Below are 16,607 nucleotides of genomic sequence, written 5' to 3' on the forward strand. Positions count from 1 at the left end.
GCAATGCCCAGTTCGGTTTATACAGTAGATGATCCTGACCATCCGATTTTATTACGGATGGTGGAAAAAGTTTATTGACTAGTCTTTTGTGTGCCAATTCAATAAGAACTGGCAGACATACTTTTTTCTAAGAACCTAAACTGAATTACAGCCATGAAATACATACTTACACTATTTCTTTTATGATTATTTATACCAAGTGGTTCAAAAATGCAAACAGCATTTCCATACGATGCTGCAATCTGGAAAAAAAATGAAGACTCAAGATGTAAGGTGTAGATAAGTCTAGCTGCTCTTTAGTATTTCAAAATAGCTAAAGAATTTCCAGTACAAATTCTATGTGTAATCAAACAAGAAAAGTAAAATTAATATAAATGCAATTCATTGTGTTATACAAATACCTTCTAAAGGAAGTTGAGAAATGCATACCTTTGAATGAGCCCATCTTTAAGATCTTAACTTAAGCAGAGAATACATCTTGTTCAGTAGGATACACACTGTCCATCAGATCTAATACATACTTCTAAAGCAACTACCATTGATGCATAAGAGAAAGCTGATATCTTCACTACTTCTACTCTTGTTCGCTCTACTTTACAACTAACTAATGAAATAATTATTAGTGTCTGGGTCTCAGCATGATCCTGTGTTCCATTTTGTACCTCTAAATAGTAATTACTAAAAAATGGGAGGAAATTTGATTCCATTTGAATAGCTAGATATATTGCCAGGTAAGACAAACAGTAAATGGGAAAACTGAAGTACTTGTACCACTCCTTAATTGCTTTCATCTACTTTTTTTCACAGAAACCTCTATTTACACAATGGCCTTTATTAGGAATTTAATCTGGTTGTGCTCCTAATATTCAAATGCTTGTAAGTACTTTTGACTATCTTGTAAATTCTGTCTTCTTGCTTAAAAGATTTTTAAAAGAACAACTGTTTAAGTTTCTCCCATTCAGGATTTGGTGTCTTCAATACAGAAATTATGCAAAAGTTTCACTACTGTTCTTATGAAATCTTACTTCCTCTTCATACGGGGTAAGGAAAAAAAAAGGTTGCAATAACACACTCGCCCCAGAAAAACTGACCATGAGTTCAGAGTCCTGTATGCAGAAGCACCCAGGGGTTCATGGTGATCTTGCAGCGGTCCCCCATGCAGATGGAATCTCTCTTCCAGTCCCACCGGGACTGCTTGGCTGTAGTGCAGGGGCCTTGCCAGCTAAACTTGCCTGAATTCTAACTGGGGCTTTCTAAATACTAAAACCAATTTGTTTACAAGCTAACAGTGGTAGGCAGGGAAAACTGATAAGCAAAATTTGCTCAGTGCTCTGCAATACCTCATAGAAAGTTGTTTTCTTTTTCTCAGCAATCTAGACTGTCTGTTTAGTATTGTTTGGGGATTAAAAATAAAGCTATGCATTGTTTGGGGATTAAAAGTAAAGCCGAGCAGCTAGTCAAGGGCCGCACAGTTGCAAAAGCTCACACTGTAGCACTTTGAAACACATTAAACATGCCTAGACTTTTCTGAAAAATAAAGAACTTTTAATTCATTACTTTGCAGGAAGCACAAATATACACAAACAAATGTGAGTGTGTATACATGAATATATTCTTGTTGTCATTAACTATATGCAAGCGTACAATAATGGCATTCACAAAACAAAAATTTTAATACCATTGCTATACAGTAACTAATACATATTCCTACATTTTGTGAGACTTGTCATTGTACATCCTGGAAAGGTATAAAATCCATTTTTAAAAGATGCTTCCTGCTTGTTCCCCGCACCCCAACCCAAAACTTACAAAAATAAATTACTATTATAATAAAACAATCTTCTGCTTAAGGAGGATTGCATAAGAAGCTTTCTTCAGAAAGTTAAAGATCAGTAAAAATATTTGTCATGAAATTAACTCAGTAATAGCATTAACATATTATGTTTAATTATGTCATTTAGAGTATTCATTTTTTCCTTCTTCAAGTTTATAAAACAAACAAACAAACAATTAAAATCCTTACCCTGCCTTGTCGTTGGGAGCACTCCACACAACTGACCTGGATGTTTCCATGTTTAGCACCAGGAATAATTTGTACACATTCGAAGTCATTTGCCAGAATAACAATGTCACAGCCAGAACCATATGCCTGAAATAATTTTTAAAAGAAATAAATTTATAAGAAATACAATTTAAAGTTTATTAAAAACAAACAAACAAAAAATCTACAAAAGCACTAACAAACAACTAAATTATTATTAGAATTATTATGTTTTTAAAAAAAATCTGTGAAAATCTCCATTTACACAAATAATGAACTTTATGTTATTACTATGTAGAGAGTTTATTCCTCATCATCTTGGTAACACCAGCAGGATAAGCAACAAGTAAAAAGCAACTTTTAAGGGTCACTCTTCAAAGTCTTTCAGATTAGGAAAGATTCTTTCAGGAGGGAAAAGAAATTCTGCCAGATGATGCTGACACGTTGAGAAACTTAAAGTGGTGAAAGGGTATGTCCAGCTATGCACAGATATGAACATACTGAGGTTTGATCAGTTTATGGACTAAGTGTACAATAAAATAATGAATACTATCACCTTGCCTTGGAAATGTATGTTTTTACATTTATCGGACAGTGGAGTATAACACCCATTGAAAAATAATGTCAACTTCCTCGTAAGGGGGTGTTGAGAGGCAGGAGACCTTTTCTCCATTAACACCAGTGACAGGACCTGCAGGAACGGGGTTAAGCTGAGGCAGGGGAAATTGAGGCTTGACGTCAGGAGGGGGTTCTTCACAGAGAGGGTGGTTGCACACTGGAACAGGCTCCCCAGGGAAGTGGTCACTGCACCGAGCCTGTCTGAATTTAAGAAGAGATTGGACTGTGCACTTAGTCACATGGTCTGAACTTTTGGGTAGACCTGTGCGGTGTCAAGAGTTGGACTTGATGATCCTTAAGGGTCCCTTCCAACTCAGGATATTCTATGATTCTATGATTCTAACTGTCAGATGTTGACAGTATTATATTAAAAATGTTTATTCTACTTTCAAGGGAAAAAAATCTCCATGGTTATAATTTTGTTTTCTCTTCAGCATCATAGGAAATGAAGAAAAATTCTATTTGTTTGCAGTTACACCATTGCTAATTTACACAACCATATTAGACTTTCTTTTTAAAAATGAAAGCAGAGCCTAAAGATATTTCTGCTATATAACGCTGCTGCTCCTTAGTATCAGTGAAAACATATTTAATACAGGAACAATTGTACTCTTCCTGCATAACAGATTTACAAGGGTTGGTTTCCATTTTTATGCAACCAATTTTTATGTTATCAAGTTCCAAGGGCATGAGCAATATGAACCCATTTCAAAACAAACTAGCAAAGGAGAGCTTAAATCTTCCACGGCAAAACGAAATAGTAAGAAATACTCATTACAGAATTTAAGCTCTGTGTGTACTTTCACTTTCTCTTTGTTGTTGTTTTTTTAAAGTTTTTCAAGTTTTGTTCCCTGCACTCATTATTGAATTTGCATAAAAATTCCTTAAATATGCCCCCCCCTTTAAAAAGAGTATCAAAGAGAAGTTTTTCCACAAGAATACAATTTCTGCACTTTTGAGCATTAAAAAAAAGGTGTTATAATAATAATTTGTCTTGGGTATATTGTATTTCATTGTACATTACAAACTACAGCCTAAATAATTTGTTTAAGAATAGGTTATAATACAATGATAGTTTGGAGCATTTTTTTTTTTTTGGCAGGATAAGTATGTATGTCTGCCAACCTTTTACCTGTCCTAATGCACTAGAGTATTCTAAACCCCTTAATCTCTCCAGATGTTCTGTTGCACCGAATTCCCACATTCAAGCATAGAAATCCCATTCTCTCATCAATATACTAACAATCTGTTTCAGAGTGAAAAGTTATAGTAAGATGTCTGTTTCCTGTTTTTTTTCCATAGATTCCAATACAGAAGGCAGAAATTTTACAACAGCTGAATAAAGCAGTGATCCTCCTGGAAAGGAGAATCAAATGAGAAAATCTGAAGAAAAATGCTGAATTTAGTGAAAGTTTAGCCACTGCTACAAACAAAAAGGAAACTGCAATATAAGCAGAAAAGCGGATACTCAGACTGAAGAAATTAACATGAGGTAGATTACCGACTTTTATCTAATATGCAGACCTGTAAGCTGTTTCTTGTGCTAACATTTCCCCAAACATTGTGTTGCCTGTCATATATAAAGCTTTAGCTTTTAATAATTTTTTCAGTCACAACTGTGAAAATAAATCTCATACAGCTTCCAAACAGTTGGGCCTGTTACAGAATCATAATGCGTGACTGTTAAAACTTCTAGAATTCTGGATCTTTGTTTCTAAGTGAAAGGGTTGTGGAATTTCAGCTGAGAATATTACATCTCCCAACTTGAGAACTGGCAAAAAATACACAAAGAAAAATATCAGGACTTCAGAAAGACTGTGACAAAATGTTTTGCTATTAGTTTCCTGAAACCCAGAAAATCATTGTGTTTCTATAAATGACCTTCTTGTTACCAAAATATTTAAAGTAACAGGTCTTGCATGTCCTTGCAAAGAAACTTTTAAAGAAAAACAATTATTCCTTTTTTTTTTTTTTTTTAAATGTATTGCAATTTGTTGCTCCAGAAGATGTCTGTTAGCACAGTTGTTAACTGAGAACACGTTTACACATTTTACAACCTGAAGAAAGTTAGTTTCAATAGCTATATACATTTTGTTTGTGAACACCTATTTTTGTGAGCATTATCATCACCGGCCAACATGCAAGTTTTGATGTGGTCCCGTATGACGTGGCCCAGTTGCTAAGTGCCTATCTGAACATGAAATGAAGATACTAATTTTACTAGTAGCTGCAGCAATGAAATATTCAAAGTAGCTATGCAATTGCACATAAAAATGAAAACAAGGTATGAAATGCAGACTGTCTGAAAGACTTCTGAGGCCATCTCATGAAAATAAAGTGACACAGTGTTGTCTTTATGTGTCTTCAAAGTCTACAATCACTCTGGAAAGCTCTAAGGAACTGACAGTAGAATCAGTATACTGCAAGCAGGAGAGAGGAAAAAAAAATAAATTGCTGAAAGGTGGTTAGAGGGACATTATCTGTGTAAGAGAATATCCTGGTTCCTTCATGACTAGGCTGTGTAATTGTTTGACCCAGTCTGGGAGGTAAAAAATAATTATTAATTATTTTATTATTTAATTATTTTAATAATTATTTAAATTGAATATGATTTCTTCCAGAAAGTGGGAGACAAAAAGACTTGAGACACTGAAATAATTTTTGGCACTGAACTGAAAATCTCTTTGCCTTATTGTTCTCCAACTTTATATATCGAATTTACTGCAAAACCAACTCCTCTGGTGGTGTGAAATGCTGGTCAGTCCAGCAAACATTCACAAGTAGTAAGGGAGATGGAGACCAGGATGGATACCAGGCAATGCTGCTAGAGACACCCGAGTCCCCATGGAGATCCAGGATACAAATGCCCACAGGTAGACAAAAAAATAGAACCAAGTCCTGCAGTTTCAATAATTTATTCAGAATTCAATATTCACAAGCAGTTTAATCTCCCACTACTTTTCTCAAAGGGCGAGCAATTAAAACAGTAAAGAATCGAAAGATTCAAATTCAGTTTTTATTTCAACAATCTGCCTCATAACTATTGATACAAACCTGCTAAAAAGATTTGATTTAAAATGTTGCTCAATACAGTCAAAAAAAGGCACTGATCCACTTAAAATAAGGTCTTAAACTTCTCAGATAATCCCTTGTTTCAATGTTGGTATTGATAACTTGCAAATTTCAATTTCAATTAAACATGATTTATCACTAGTTTCAGTCCTGTTAGAAGGAGTTAGGGACACGTGCCTCAAAATTGATATGGGGAAGGGTGCTTAATTTTCTTAAATATGCATTCATATATGTGTGTAGTTTGACAATGCATGAACCAGAAAAGATTTAATAACTGTGTACAGTTGTTTACTTTGTGAAGTAAGAGAACTCAGTATCCGGCTTATTCCAACGTTTCAGTTTCTCCTCCTCTGGCCCCTATGTGCCCCTTTATATTATAGCAGCAAATGAACATTTTTCTGGATAATTACACTATTTAGCATGTTTTTATGAAGTTAACTGAAAAGGTTAACTTCAAATTAACTATTTAAAGGTTAACTTTAAATAAAAGGGTGTTTTACAGTAGAAGTTTTATCTTTTTTTCCTTAAAGAATCATCAAAATGCAGAGATCTCTAAGTAAAATCTTACCACTGTCACTCTTATCTTTCCTTCTCTTTGCCTGTGCCTGGGACTACACAAGCAGCTGGCAGCATACCCCATGTCCTGTGCCAACAGAGGGGATTTAGTTCTTTAGAGACCTCAGTTGGAACACATTCTCAACAGGTAGCAGCCTGCAGCTCCAGGGTCCTTGAGTAAGTGATGTCTCTTGGCTTTGGGGTCATTTTCTTAGTGTAGATATTTATTCTGAGTATGGTTCTTGTTTCTTGAAACTACGTAAAGGTATATTTACTTTAAAACTTAAGTTTATTTATGAAGTACATCATATTGCCACTTTTGAGAAAAGGCACGCCCATATTTTAAAATAATCATTCACTTTTTCACTTTTATAGTCTCCAAGCTTTTCAAAACAGCAGGGGTCAATATACTTTCCAGTACCGAAAGGTATTTCCACATATGTGTTGGGTCTGTCTGGGATGGAATCACCTTTCCCTGCAGCAGCCCACAGTACCGTGTTCTGCACTCGTAGCTGGAACAGCACTGATATCACTCCAGTGTTGTGTCTATTACTGCATAGTGCTGGCACAGCATCACGACTCCCTCCAAGCCCTCAAGAGTCAGCAGGCTGGGGGTGGGCAAGTGATGGGGAGGGGACATCACCAGGGCAGCTGACCTAAACCAACCAAAAGGATATTCCATAACACCTGATGCCACACTCAGCAATAAAAAGGGGGGCTCTTGTGGGGGAGGGGGCTGTTCCTCCTGAACAACCACTACACATTTTGAGGCCCTGCTTCCCAGGATGTGGCCGAACATTGCTCATTAAGGGGAAGTAGAGATTTTTTTTTTTCCTTCTCTCTGTGCTTCTGCGCAGCCTTATTGTTGTTTTTGTTTCTTTTTCTCCCCATTCCCTTTCCCTTTAATAAAACCATTCTCATCTCAAACCTCGAGCTCTTTGTGTTGTATTTTCTCCCCCTTCCTCTTTGAGGAGAGGGCAGAGTGAGAGAGCGGTTGTGGTGGAGCTCGGCTGCCCACCCGAGTAAAACCACCACAACATACCACCTTATATGTCTTAATACAAGTTTCACATTTGATTACTTCTATTAAGCTTTTCTAGTATACTCAATGTATTAGCACATTTACATTAGAACAGAATGTGTTTCATATTCTTTTTAATTTGTCCTTTAATTTCTTGAGCTAGTAACACAGTAGAAGTACCCTACACTGACAAAGAATAGGGAAGTGCCATAATATTTAACATCAGTAGTTCTTTCTAAAGGATTCAGCTGACATCTTCAGAGAGATCATTCATGGCAGTACAGACCTCTCCTGCCAGAAGAAGAGTGGTTCCCATATTTGTGGCAACAGAGTGATGATCTGCACAGCCTGATAAATGGAATGGAAAACTAGTAAGCCATACAAAAAGTAAAGGTAGAGAATAAGATGCTAAGGTACTGTAATGTGTGAAAGCAGTGCAGAGGTCTCAGACAAACGGGAGTTATAAGCAGTCACTGAATAAAACAAGTGCATTAAAACCACCCACATGGAATTCTTGCCAACCTCCATTTCTAATGTCACTGATAACTTTAAACAGAAAATTAAATGGAATTGCAAAACTGCCAGAATGCAAGGATGACTTGCAAGATTCACAAGCAACTAATAAGCTACAGTTTGCCAATGTCTGCTCTAACTGTCAAGAGCTAGGACCACTGAAATGAACAATGACAAAGCTCTAATTGAATGCAGGAGCACCAGGCTTTGCCTCTGAAAAAGCAGGACATTGTGTATCCTACTGTGACAGTTCATGCTATATCCTTGATTTTCAGATACTAAGAAAGAGGCATGTGCATCTTCATCTTTCACATGTCTGTCTTTTCCTGTTTGGTTCTCCGATTGTAATGATGTTTTATAAATACGTAATATTTATTTTATATTTCTCTTTGTATATAAAACGATTCTCTTCTTTCTACAGCCTGGAAATACCTACAAATTTGATGTGAGTGAAATAGACCAGAAGTTCTCAAGCTCTAACGTTTACTATTACGGGTACAGAGGCATTTCAAGATGGCAAATGATGTCAAAGAAACAAAATCAGAATCAGCCAACAGTGGTATTAAAAAAAAAAAAAAAAAAAAAAAGTTCACCTTTATTAAAACCTAAATTAAAGCCTGTATTGGTATTGTGAGATAATCTAAAAGTTCAGGTATTCCTCCTGTATAACAACACTTTTTTAAAGTTGCGGCTATAGATAGTAAACAGGTAAGACTAAGAAATTCCTATTCCCTCCTATTAGCAATGAAGCCACCTGGATTCTGAAACCTTTTCAAACAGCTATCAACAGACAGAACATTTACAATCCCCCTTCTCTCTCCCAAACACCAGTAGAATTACAAATGGTCAATGCAAACTGGCAAAATAAGTCCAAAAAGCCCACCGCTAGCATGTGCTGGTAGAGTAGGCTTTCCTAAACTGACATTGAGACAGATTTGTGATTAAATGCTTTACAATATGTTTACACACAGAGTTTCACAGAAAAAAAATGTACTAAGGACTCAGAAGTAAAGAGTCTATTGTGCCATTCGTGTAAACACGACACAGTGGAGAACATACAGATTACATGCAATAAATAACAGTGGGATTTCAAATGAAACTTTTACTAAGTGATTTTTCAGGAAGGATGAAGTAGAGGAGAAATGCACAGCAGAGCAGAAAACCTATTCTCAGTTATTGTGGAAGAACATTTTGCTTTTTTAATTGCCAAAGATGACATATGTGTGGGAAACTCTACCTGCAACTGTTTCTGAAATTCATTGGAACATGCTGTCCAAAGAGGTTGTAGAGTCTCTTTCTTTGGAGATATTCAAAATTCACTTGGATGCGATCCTGTGTAACATGCTCTAGGTGATGCTGCTTCAGCGTGGGGTTGAACTAGATAATCTCTGGAGGTTCCTTCCAACCTCAGCCATTCTGTGATTACACACAGTTCCAGGCCAAGTGTCAGTGCTGGCATGGAAGATGCCAATAAGCTTTTTCAAAAACTAAAAACCTAAATTAAAAACTTTTCAACTCCATCAGAAAAGTGCTTATGTACAGGTACCTAGACTGACCTTAGAAACAGCTATCTTCTGTTCAAAGTTTCTGAAAAAAAAAACAGTCTTGAGTTTGGACAAAGGGCAGAAGTCATACAAACAGATTAAGCACAGCTCATCTTTGTAAGAAACCACCTTATTCCAGGTCACGGGAACTCAGACTGGTAACATACACAGCACCTAGGGTTAGGGTTGGTGACTGAAGTCGGGTTAGCTAAAAAAGGCTGCTTAATGACAAAAGCTATGTAAAATCAAATACTGCTTCAAAAATGTAGATAGTTTACAAGCTTTAACAATACATTAGTTGCCTATTAGACTACAAGGTTCAAATATTGTGTGCTTTTTCTCTTTAGCCAGGGTGTGTACTTTGTAAGGCCCATTTATATAAATATCAGCTGACTGCCTGTAACTTTTGTGAATTCCTTTGTGGAAACACAGTTAACAATATTTGCTGAAATGAGAATGGGAAGCCCAGCTCAACAGCAAGTCAAATAGTGCACTGAAGCATCACCAGAAATGACAAAAACAGAACTTCTGTCATTTAGTAATAAAAAAGAAAAGAAAAAAAGAAAAAACTGTCTGATCCTAGTTCTTGTTTCACTCCCTGGAGTCACTAATACTAGCATTTTAGCACATAAAAAATAACGAATGGCAAACATTCCTTTTCCCTTTGTCATTCTCAGAATAACTAAGATGCCATTCAGTAAAGCTTTAAAACAGTATATTTTTTAGGCAGAACATATCATCTGAGCTCTGGCTATACTGACCTGGAAGTTAAAAGCCTACCACAAATACAGAGAAAAGAGAAAAAGGAAAGAGGAAAGCTACAGCTGCAGAATTTCAGGAAATACATTTATAAAGTCATCCCCATCCTGTTAGCTACTTCTTAAATATATTATAAAAAAAATTGGTCACAGCAGACAGAGAAAACAGTGACTGAAGTCTTAGAAAAGTCCTACTTAAACTGTAATATATGTCAATATTAATTTTTGATGTTATCAAAACTGCCATGAGAAATAGCAAAAAGTTGTCTTTTATAGTAGCAGTTTACTGACTTTTCAAATTGTTACAGGAAAGACAACACATCAGAATGCGAATGTGAGTGTGTTACTTATAAATATCAGAAGTAAGAGGTCCCTTTAATGTCAGTATGGCTGCATAGCAGCAGAACAAGAAAAGAAAGAAAAAGATGGCACCTTTTACTTATGAATTTCAAGCATTCATTACTGAAATTAGACATCTGTGATCATCTAAAGTAAGCTTTAAACGTTTGACAAGTCTGATGGCGGTTGTCTGAGACCAAAAATGATGCCCTATATCATTTAATTTGGAATTTGCTTGTGTCTTGGATAATATCTTGTAGATGTTAACACAAAGTCTAACAAGACAATTTATTCACTAATAACAACATACTGATTAGATTTTCGTGTGCTAAGTGCTGCAGAAGGTGATCATTCGTTAAAATCAGACAGGCACCTCAGAAACTGAGGAACACAAAATCGACATGGGAATTGACAAGAAATTGCCCGTGGATGATAAGCAGATTTATTATGTAAATTCACAGACCCCTGAAATTTACCGAAGGTGTTTCTTCTCATCTACTTTTACAGGAGCACCTGCCAAAGAAATTAGAGGTTTTTTAACCCCAGTAACTGAAGCCAACTGCCCATGGGTAGCAGATAGGCCTCTTCAGATGCCTGGTGCAACACAGTATTTTCTCCGTGCAGAAAAACACCATCCGCGTTCAGAAAAAAACGAAGAAAAAAAAAACAAAGTGGCGAGGAAACGACCCCCAGGCTGGGGCCGCCCAGCTCGGGGCTTTCCCCCAGCCCAGGGCACAGGGCCCCTGGCCCTCGGAACGCCGCGGGGGCACCGCAGCCCGCCCGGCTCCCCCTCAACGGCCACGGCGGGGCTGGCCCTGCCTGCTGGGGGGCTGCGGAGCCGGGAGAGCTCCGGTGCCCCTCGGTAGCGCCCCCGCGGCCGCCTGTACTCCCACAATACCTCCGCTTTAGCACCCCCCTCTCAGCGATTCCCCTCACCCCCCCCGTCGTTACCGTGAAGGGGACGTCCTCGACGCTGCCCACCGAGTAGCAGTTGTCACCGGGGTTGACAGCGCCGGTGAGCACCTGGTGGAGGTGCATGGCGGCCCCCCCCCCACACACACACACCCCGGCTCGCCCGCAGACGGCAGCGCCTCAGCCACCGCCTCCTCCACCGAGCACCGCGCGAGCGAGACCCGGATGGCTCCGCGCTCCCGCCCGCCGCACGGGCACGGGCACGGGCACTGCCCGCCACGGGAGCGCGCGCGCGCGGGAGGGAGGAAGGCAAAGGGAAAGGTGGGGGGAGGCGGCGCACGCGCCGGGCAGCGCCCGAGTCAGGTGAGGCGCGAGCAGCAGCAAGAACCCCTATGCGCGCACCCGGCCGTTGCGCGGGTGATGGGTGGATGGGGGGAGCCCCGCGCGCGGGGCGCTTGAGGAGAGCTGAGGGGCTGAGGGGGAGCGGAGGGGCGCGGGCGGCCGCTGAGGAGCCTCGGGGTGCCGCGGGGTGCCGCGGGGTGCCGGGCGCTCGGCTTACGCCTTGAGGTGAGGCTGCGGCAGGGCGCCTCCTAGGAGCAGGAGGGAGGGAATTTTTTTTTTTTTTTTTTTTTTTTTTTTTTTTTTTTTTTTTCTGGGAGGGGGAAGGGGTTTTAATCAAGCCGGGAGGTGGGCTGGGGAGCGGGAGGCGTGAGGGAAGAAGCGCTTGGGGCAGAGGAGCCCGGGCAGCGCCTCGGTGACTGGAAGCCTGCGGCTGGACCGGCGATGCTCGGGTGCGCTGCGCTCTGCAGGTGCAGAGAGCAAGCTGCCCGTTTATTCACTTTGCTTTAGAGAGTATTTTTTTCCATTAAAGAGCGTCACTTTCTGTCACGTTTCAAAATTCTCACCAAGCTCTTGGGAATCAGTGAGTGTCCCTGCAGCTGCTGTTCACGTTTGAACAGAGCCCGCGGGATGGTACAGCCTGCAGTGGGTACCAGGAGCCCTGCAGGCCCCCTTGGATTAAGAGAGCTGCTTCGTGTCAATGAGAAACAAGTGTTTCAAACTTGTAAACGTCCATTTACAGCACCTTGATGAGAAAACTACTACCTTTTCCTCTCCTTGGACATTTATTCCTGGCAGGAGGCATCGGTCCCGCATCCCAAGGCCCAGCTGCACCCCAACGTTTCTATTTCCCCTTGCTTTTTTTTTTTTTCTTGGCTTATACTGCTTCTTGAAAGTACACATCTCTTACTGAACAAATGAGTTTACTCAGAATGCAGCGGTAAATTAAAATATAATGAAGTCACCTTTTAATGACAAAAAAAAACCAACAACACACACACCAAAAAACCAACAAAAATGTCAAAAAAGTAAGATTGACCCTATTCCCATGCTACTTAATGTCTGTTCCCTTTTAAAGGGGATGGTATCTCTATTTGAGATGAAATGGGAGATAACCATTTTGATCTTCAGTTGGCCAGGTTACATATCAAGCTACTATAGAATGTTCTCATGCTTCCACTGATACTTACTATTCCATAACTTTTCTGATTAACTTCCACATAAAATGTGTGCTAATTTACAACTGGTTTCTGTTTTGGTAAGATTTTTCAAATGCATGCAGGAGGACTTAAAGGTAAAACCAGTATATTTTTGGAAATCAGTGGAATAAAGTTTAACTAATGCCTGAAAAGATAAGGAGCTTTTGAATAGAAAATCAGTGCAGGCAGGCATAATATTAAGTAGGATGACAGGAGAACACTGTGATCTTAAGAAAAGCATTTTCCTCTCCTAGGTGTAGTGAAGCTGTCTGGTTTTCTTTGCAAAGAGTCTTTAGTGCAAGTAGAGTACTTGCAGGACCACTTTGATCTTACTGGGTGACAGACATGGCTGGTGAGAGTTCGGGCTTTTAGCTCAGACTTCTGTTACCTAATCAGACTAAGAGTGCCAGTAATTCTTAAGCGTGCCAGCTGTGAGAGAGACTTATTGTTTGAGCTGGTGAGGGATTTTTTAGTGTTTGACTTGTGTGGCGCTCTTATTCCACTGTGACTGTTATGGGACAGAGAATGAAGCAGGTAAGATTCCTCTTTAAAGTGAAAATAATGCCAAAATAGGGATTTCCTAGTAAAATACTGTGTTTGGGGCTGTGGAAGCAGACCTTTGTGCAAGAATTGCTCTCCAAGTACCTGCAGATAAGCCCTTCCCATTCCTCCTGAAAAAAAAATTTTCACCTGAGTTTTGCTGACAGATCAAGTTTCATTTATCTTGATTCATCCTTATTTGTGACTTAAATATCTCATGTTGAAATGGTTTTCAGTGCATATAACGGTGGTTTCTATGCACAAGAACATGTAGCAATCTCTCCCATTCTCCCCCCTCCTTCTCTCTCTGAGGGGAAAAAGAAACACGTAAGGGGCATTTTTTTCATTTTTGTTCCTGACTAGCTTGTTGCATTGCTCAATAACTTTGCTTAGGGTTACAAAGCAAGGAAAGTATTGGCACTACCTCTACTGTAAGCTGTTTGCCCAGGAATTCCCTCCTTTGGCTTGAAATTAATTGGAACTGGGGGAGAAGAGGTCCTATTACTGCAGGAAAGCAGCTGCTGGACAGAACCAAAATGACAGTTTAATTTATGCTAATAAACCACAGTTGGAGCAGCACCTTAGGTGGAGATTTAATAAGATATTAGGAACGCTTAGGGTACTTTGCTCCTGGCTTGGTCTGGTAGGATGGATTAGATGACCTCTCAAGACCTTGTTTGCATGGTATGTATGGATGACTCTTTGTTTGCCTTCTCCAAACAACAGGGAAAGAAAAAAAACAAGCCTGTAAGTATTCAAAGGTTGGGACTTTCACATTCTTTTCTGTGGCTTCCTAAATGAGTGAGAGAGAGGCAAATGAGAGAGATCCAAATTTAGAAAGCAGGCACTGAGCTACACAGATGCTATGGAGAAATAACTTTTTTTTTTTATTTTTTTCATTTGCTGTAGGAAGGAATATAGTTGCTTGGCAAAATAAGATATTATACAGAATAAGCAGAAGGAAATATATGTTGGTATAGAAATAATGATTATAAAACAAGCAAAACCAAAACAACAACAACAAAAGAACATATAGGCTTTTTTTTTTTCCTAGGTTTCCTTAGTGGTAGAAGGGTAAAAATCCAAGTGTCTTATGGGGAGGGGAAGAAATGGTTCAGAAGATTATACTGTGGAATTTGCACAAGAAGAAGTCCTAAAGCACATATGAAAGAAATGTTCTGCCCATAGCCTGGGGGAGGAGGGGAAGTCTGAAGAAACATTATGGAAGATAAATAGCCATATTAGACACATTTCATTTTATTTCAAAAGTGAAATGCTGCATTCTTGAGTTGGTATCTTGAAGAATGAGGAGCACACCTTGTTTGGACCACTGTGTCAGTTCCTATTCTGCTGAAGGCCTTTACCTGTTCACAAGAGACACAGAGCTTTTAAGCACAATGCTTTTATGATTCTGTGAATGTTTTCCTCATGATTCGTGATGTCTGCCTTGAATCTTCACTGAGTTCTTGAAAAAATTGTATTTTTATTTGAAGAAAAGTTGTCTGTTTCCCACCCCCGAACTCAAATTCAGCTGTTAGCTTGGAGAAAATCACATGCTTCAACTCATAATAAGTGGCACCTCTTCTCTGCTATTAATTTCTAAACTGGAATGTGTTTTTGTTGCTGTACTTTTGCTATTACTGACAGAATAGGATTGGCTTTTAACTGACAGAATAGGATTACTGACAGAATAGGATTGGCTTTTAACAGATTAACTTTGTAAACTGTTGCTCATTGTGTGCTGAAGAAGACATTCATCTGTGAAGGACGATCACTTCTATACTGCTGAAAAGACCTTGTTACAGCACCATTTTTGCTTGGATATTTTTAAAAGATCATGTTTCTAGAAACTGAAAGTTCTCCTTCCTCAAGGGTACATAAATGCTGAACACTTTCTGCAGTAGTTGGGTGTCCAAACATGTCCACCACTGTGGACCATTACTCTCCTGTAATCACCAATGCTTCAGTTTTAAAGAATGAAGCTGAGTGAAGTAAAAAACAATAACATTAAAAGCTGCTCCTAAATTGCATCTTTTCAAGAGTTCTTTTAAACCACAATCAGAAACCTCTGGAGGGAAAGAACCACTGTTTTAAAAGTGTAATCTAATTAAATTGTGGGGTAGAGAAAAGGACAGATAGTTAAAACAGCACAAAGGATTTGAGGCACTTGTTTAACAGTGCTGACTCCATGACTAAGGCAGGTGATTTCTGGAAGCCCTGTATCTTACTTTTCTTCAGAAGCTTCAAGGTTTTTCTTTCTTTCCTTCCCAGTCTGTTTAATCACGATGCCAGCTCCAGATGGCTAGAATTTTTGGAGAGAGTTGTATGGGATGGGTGTTTTTTTGAGCAATGATTGAGTTGTTTGTTTATTTTTCTGTTGTAAATACCCAAATGCTAAGAAAGCAGAGACAACGTAAACCCAAGTTACTCCAAGTAGCTAAATGCTAATGCTATAGACAATTTTAATGAGATGTTTAGTGATCAAATGTTTGGAATCACTTTCAGAGAGTTTAGATACTAACATACAGTAGGAGGTACTGTTGTTTTAATAAATATTTTTCATCAGATGGAAGAATGATGCTTTCTACTTTTGCAGTTCTGATCATGTGTATCTTCTCTATAAATCTCACAAGCATCAGGAAGAAAAGGATTAATACATGTGGCTATTTGTGAACTCAGTGGAGGGATTCTAAGTGCATATTCTTCAACTTTTACTCTAAATGATGATTCAGTAAAACAACAAATGATTTTATAGTCAATTACATACAAATAACTTTCCTGACCCATGATAAAGCATTCTATATGAGACTGTTTTGAAGGCAGTAGATGTATGTGAAGGATTTTCCAGGCATTTCTCCTGGTCATATTTTTAAACAAACAAACAAAACCTCAGACTCATATGTCCTTAAGAAGGGTGAAACAAAATTGAGTTGTATTATGCTACAGTAAGGTTTTAATTTTTGTGTCTCAGAGGCAGAGATTTCTGTCCTTAAGGCTGTAAAGGTGTAACGTGGTTATTTATAGTACAGGCTCTTATCTAGAAACTGGAGGACACCAGAACAAGATTCCGATTGTGAATTTCTGAAGCCTGTTTTCAGGTACAGACTGTTTCTTCAAGGAAGAATTAAGGAAGACTTGAATTAAAAGCCTTTTTGG

General features: G+C 38.9%; 1 protein-coding gene across 1 annotated transcript in view; it reads right to left on the reverse strand.

Annotated features, from left to right (window-relative positions):
• The window catches only part of DMXL2 (Dmx like 2), a gene marked incomplete at its 5' end in the record, with an annotated part of 57,145 nt that extends 45,646 nt beyond the window's left edge, over positions 1-11,499 (reverse strand). The window contains 3 exon segments of the mRNA XM_084293366.1: positions 171-242; positions 2,024-2,149; positions 11,413-11,499. Of these exon segments, the coding sequence (XP_084149492.1) occupies positions 171-242; positions 2,024-2,149; positions 11,413-11,499 (285 nt within the window).
• Between the last annotated feature and the right edge of the window lie 5,108 nt (positions 11,500-16,607).

The sequence above is a fragment of the Netta rufina genome, assembly GCF_964035555.1.
Source record: "Netta rufina genome assembly, chromosome: 11".
Classification (NCBI taxonomy): Eukaryota; Metazoa; Chordata; class Aves; order Anseriformes; family Anatidae; genus Netta; species Netta rufina.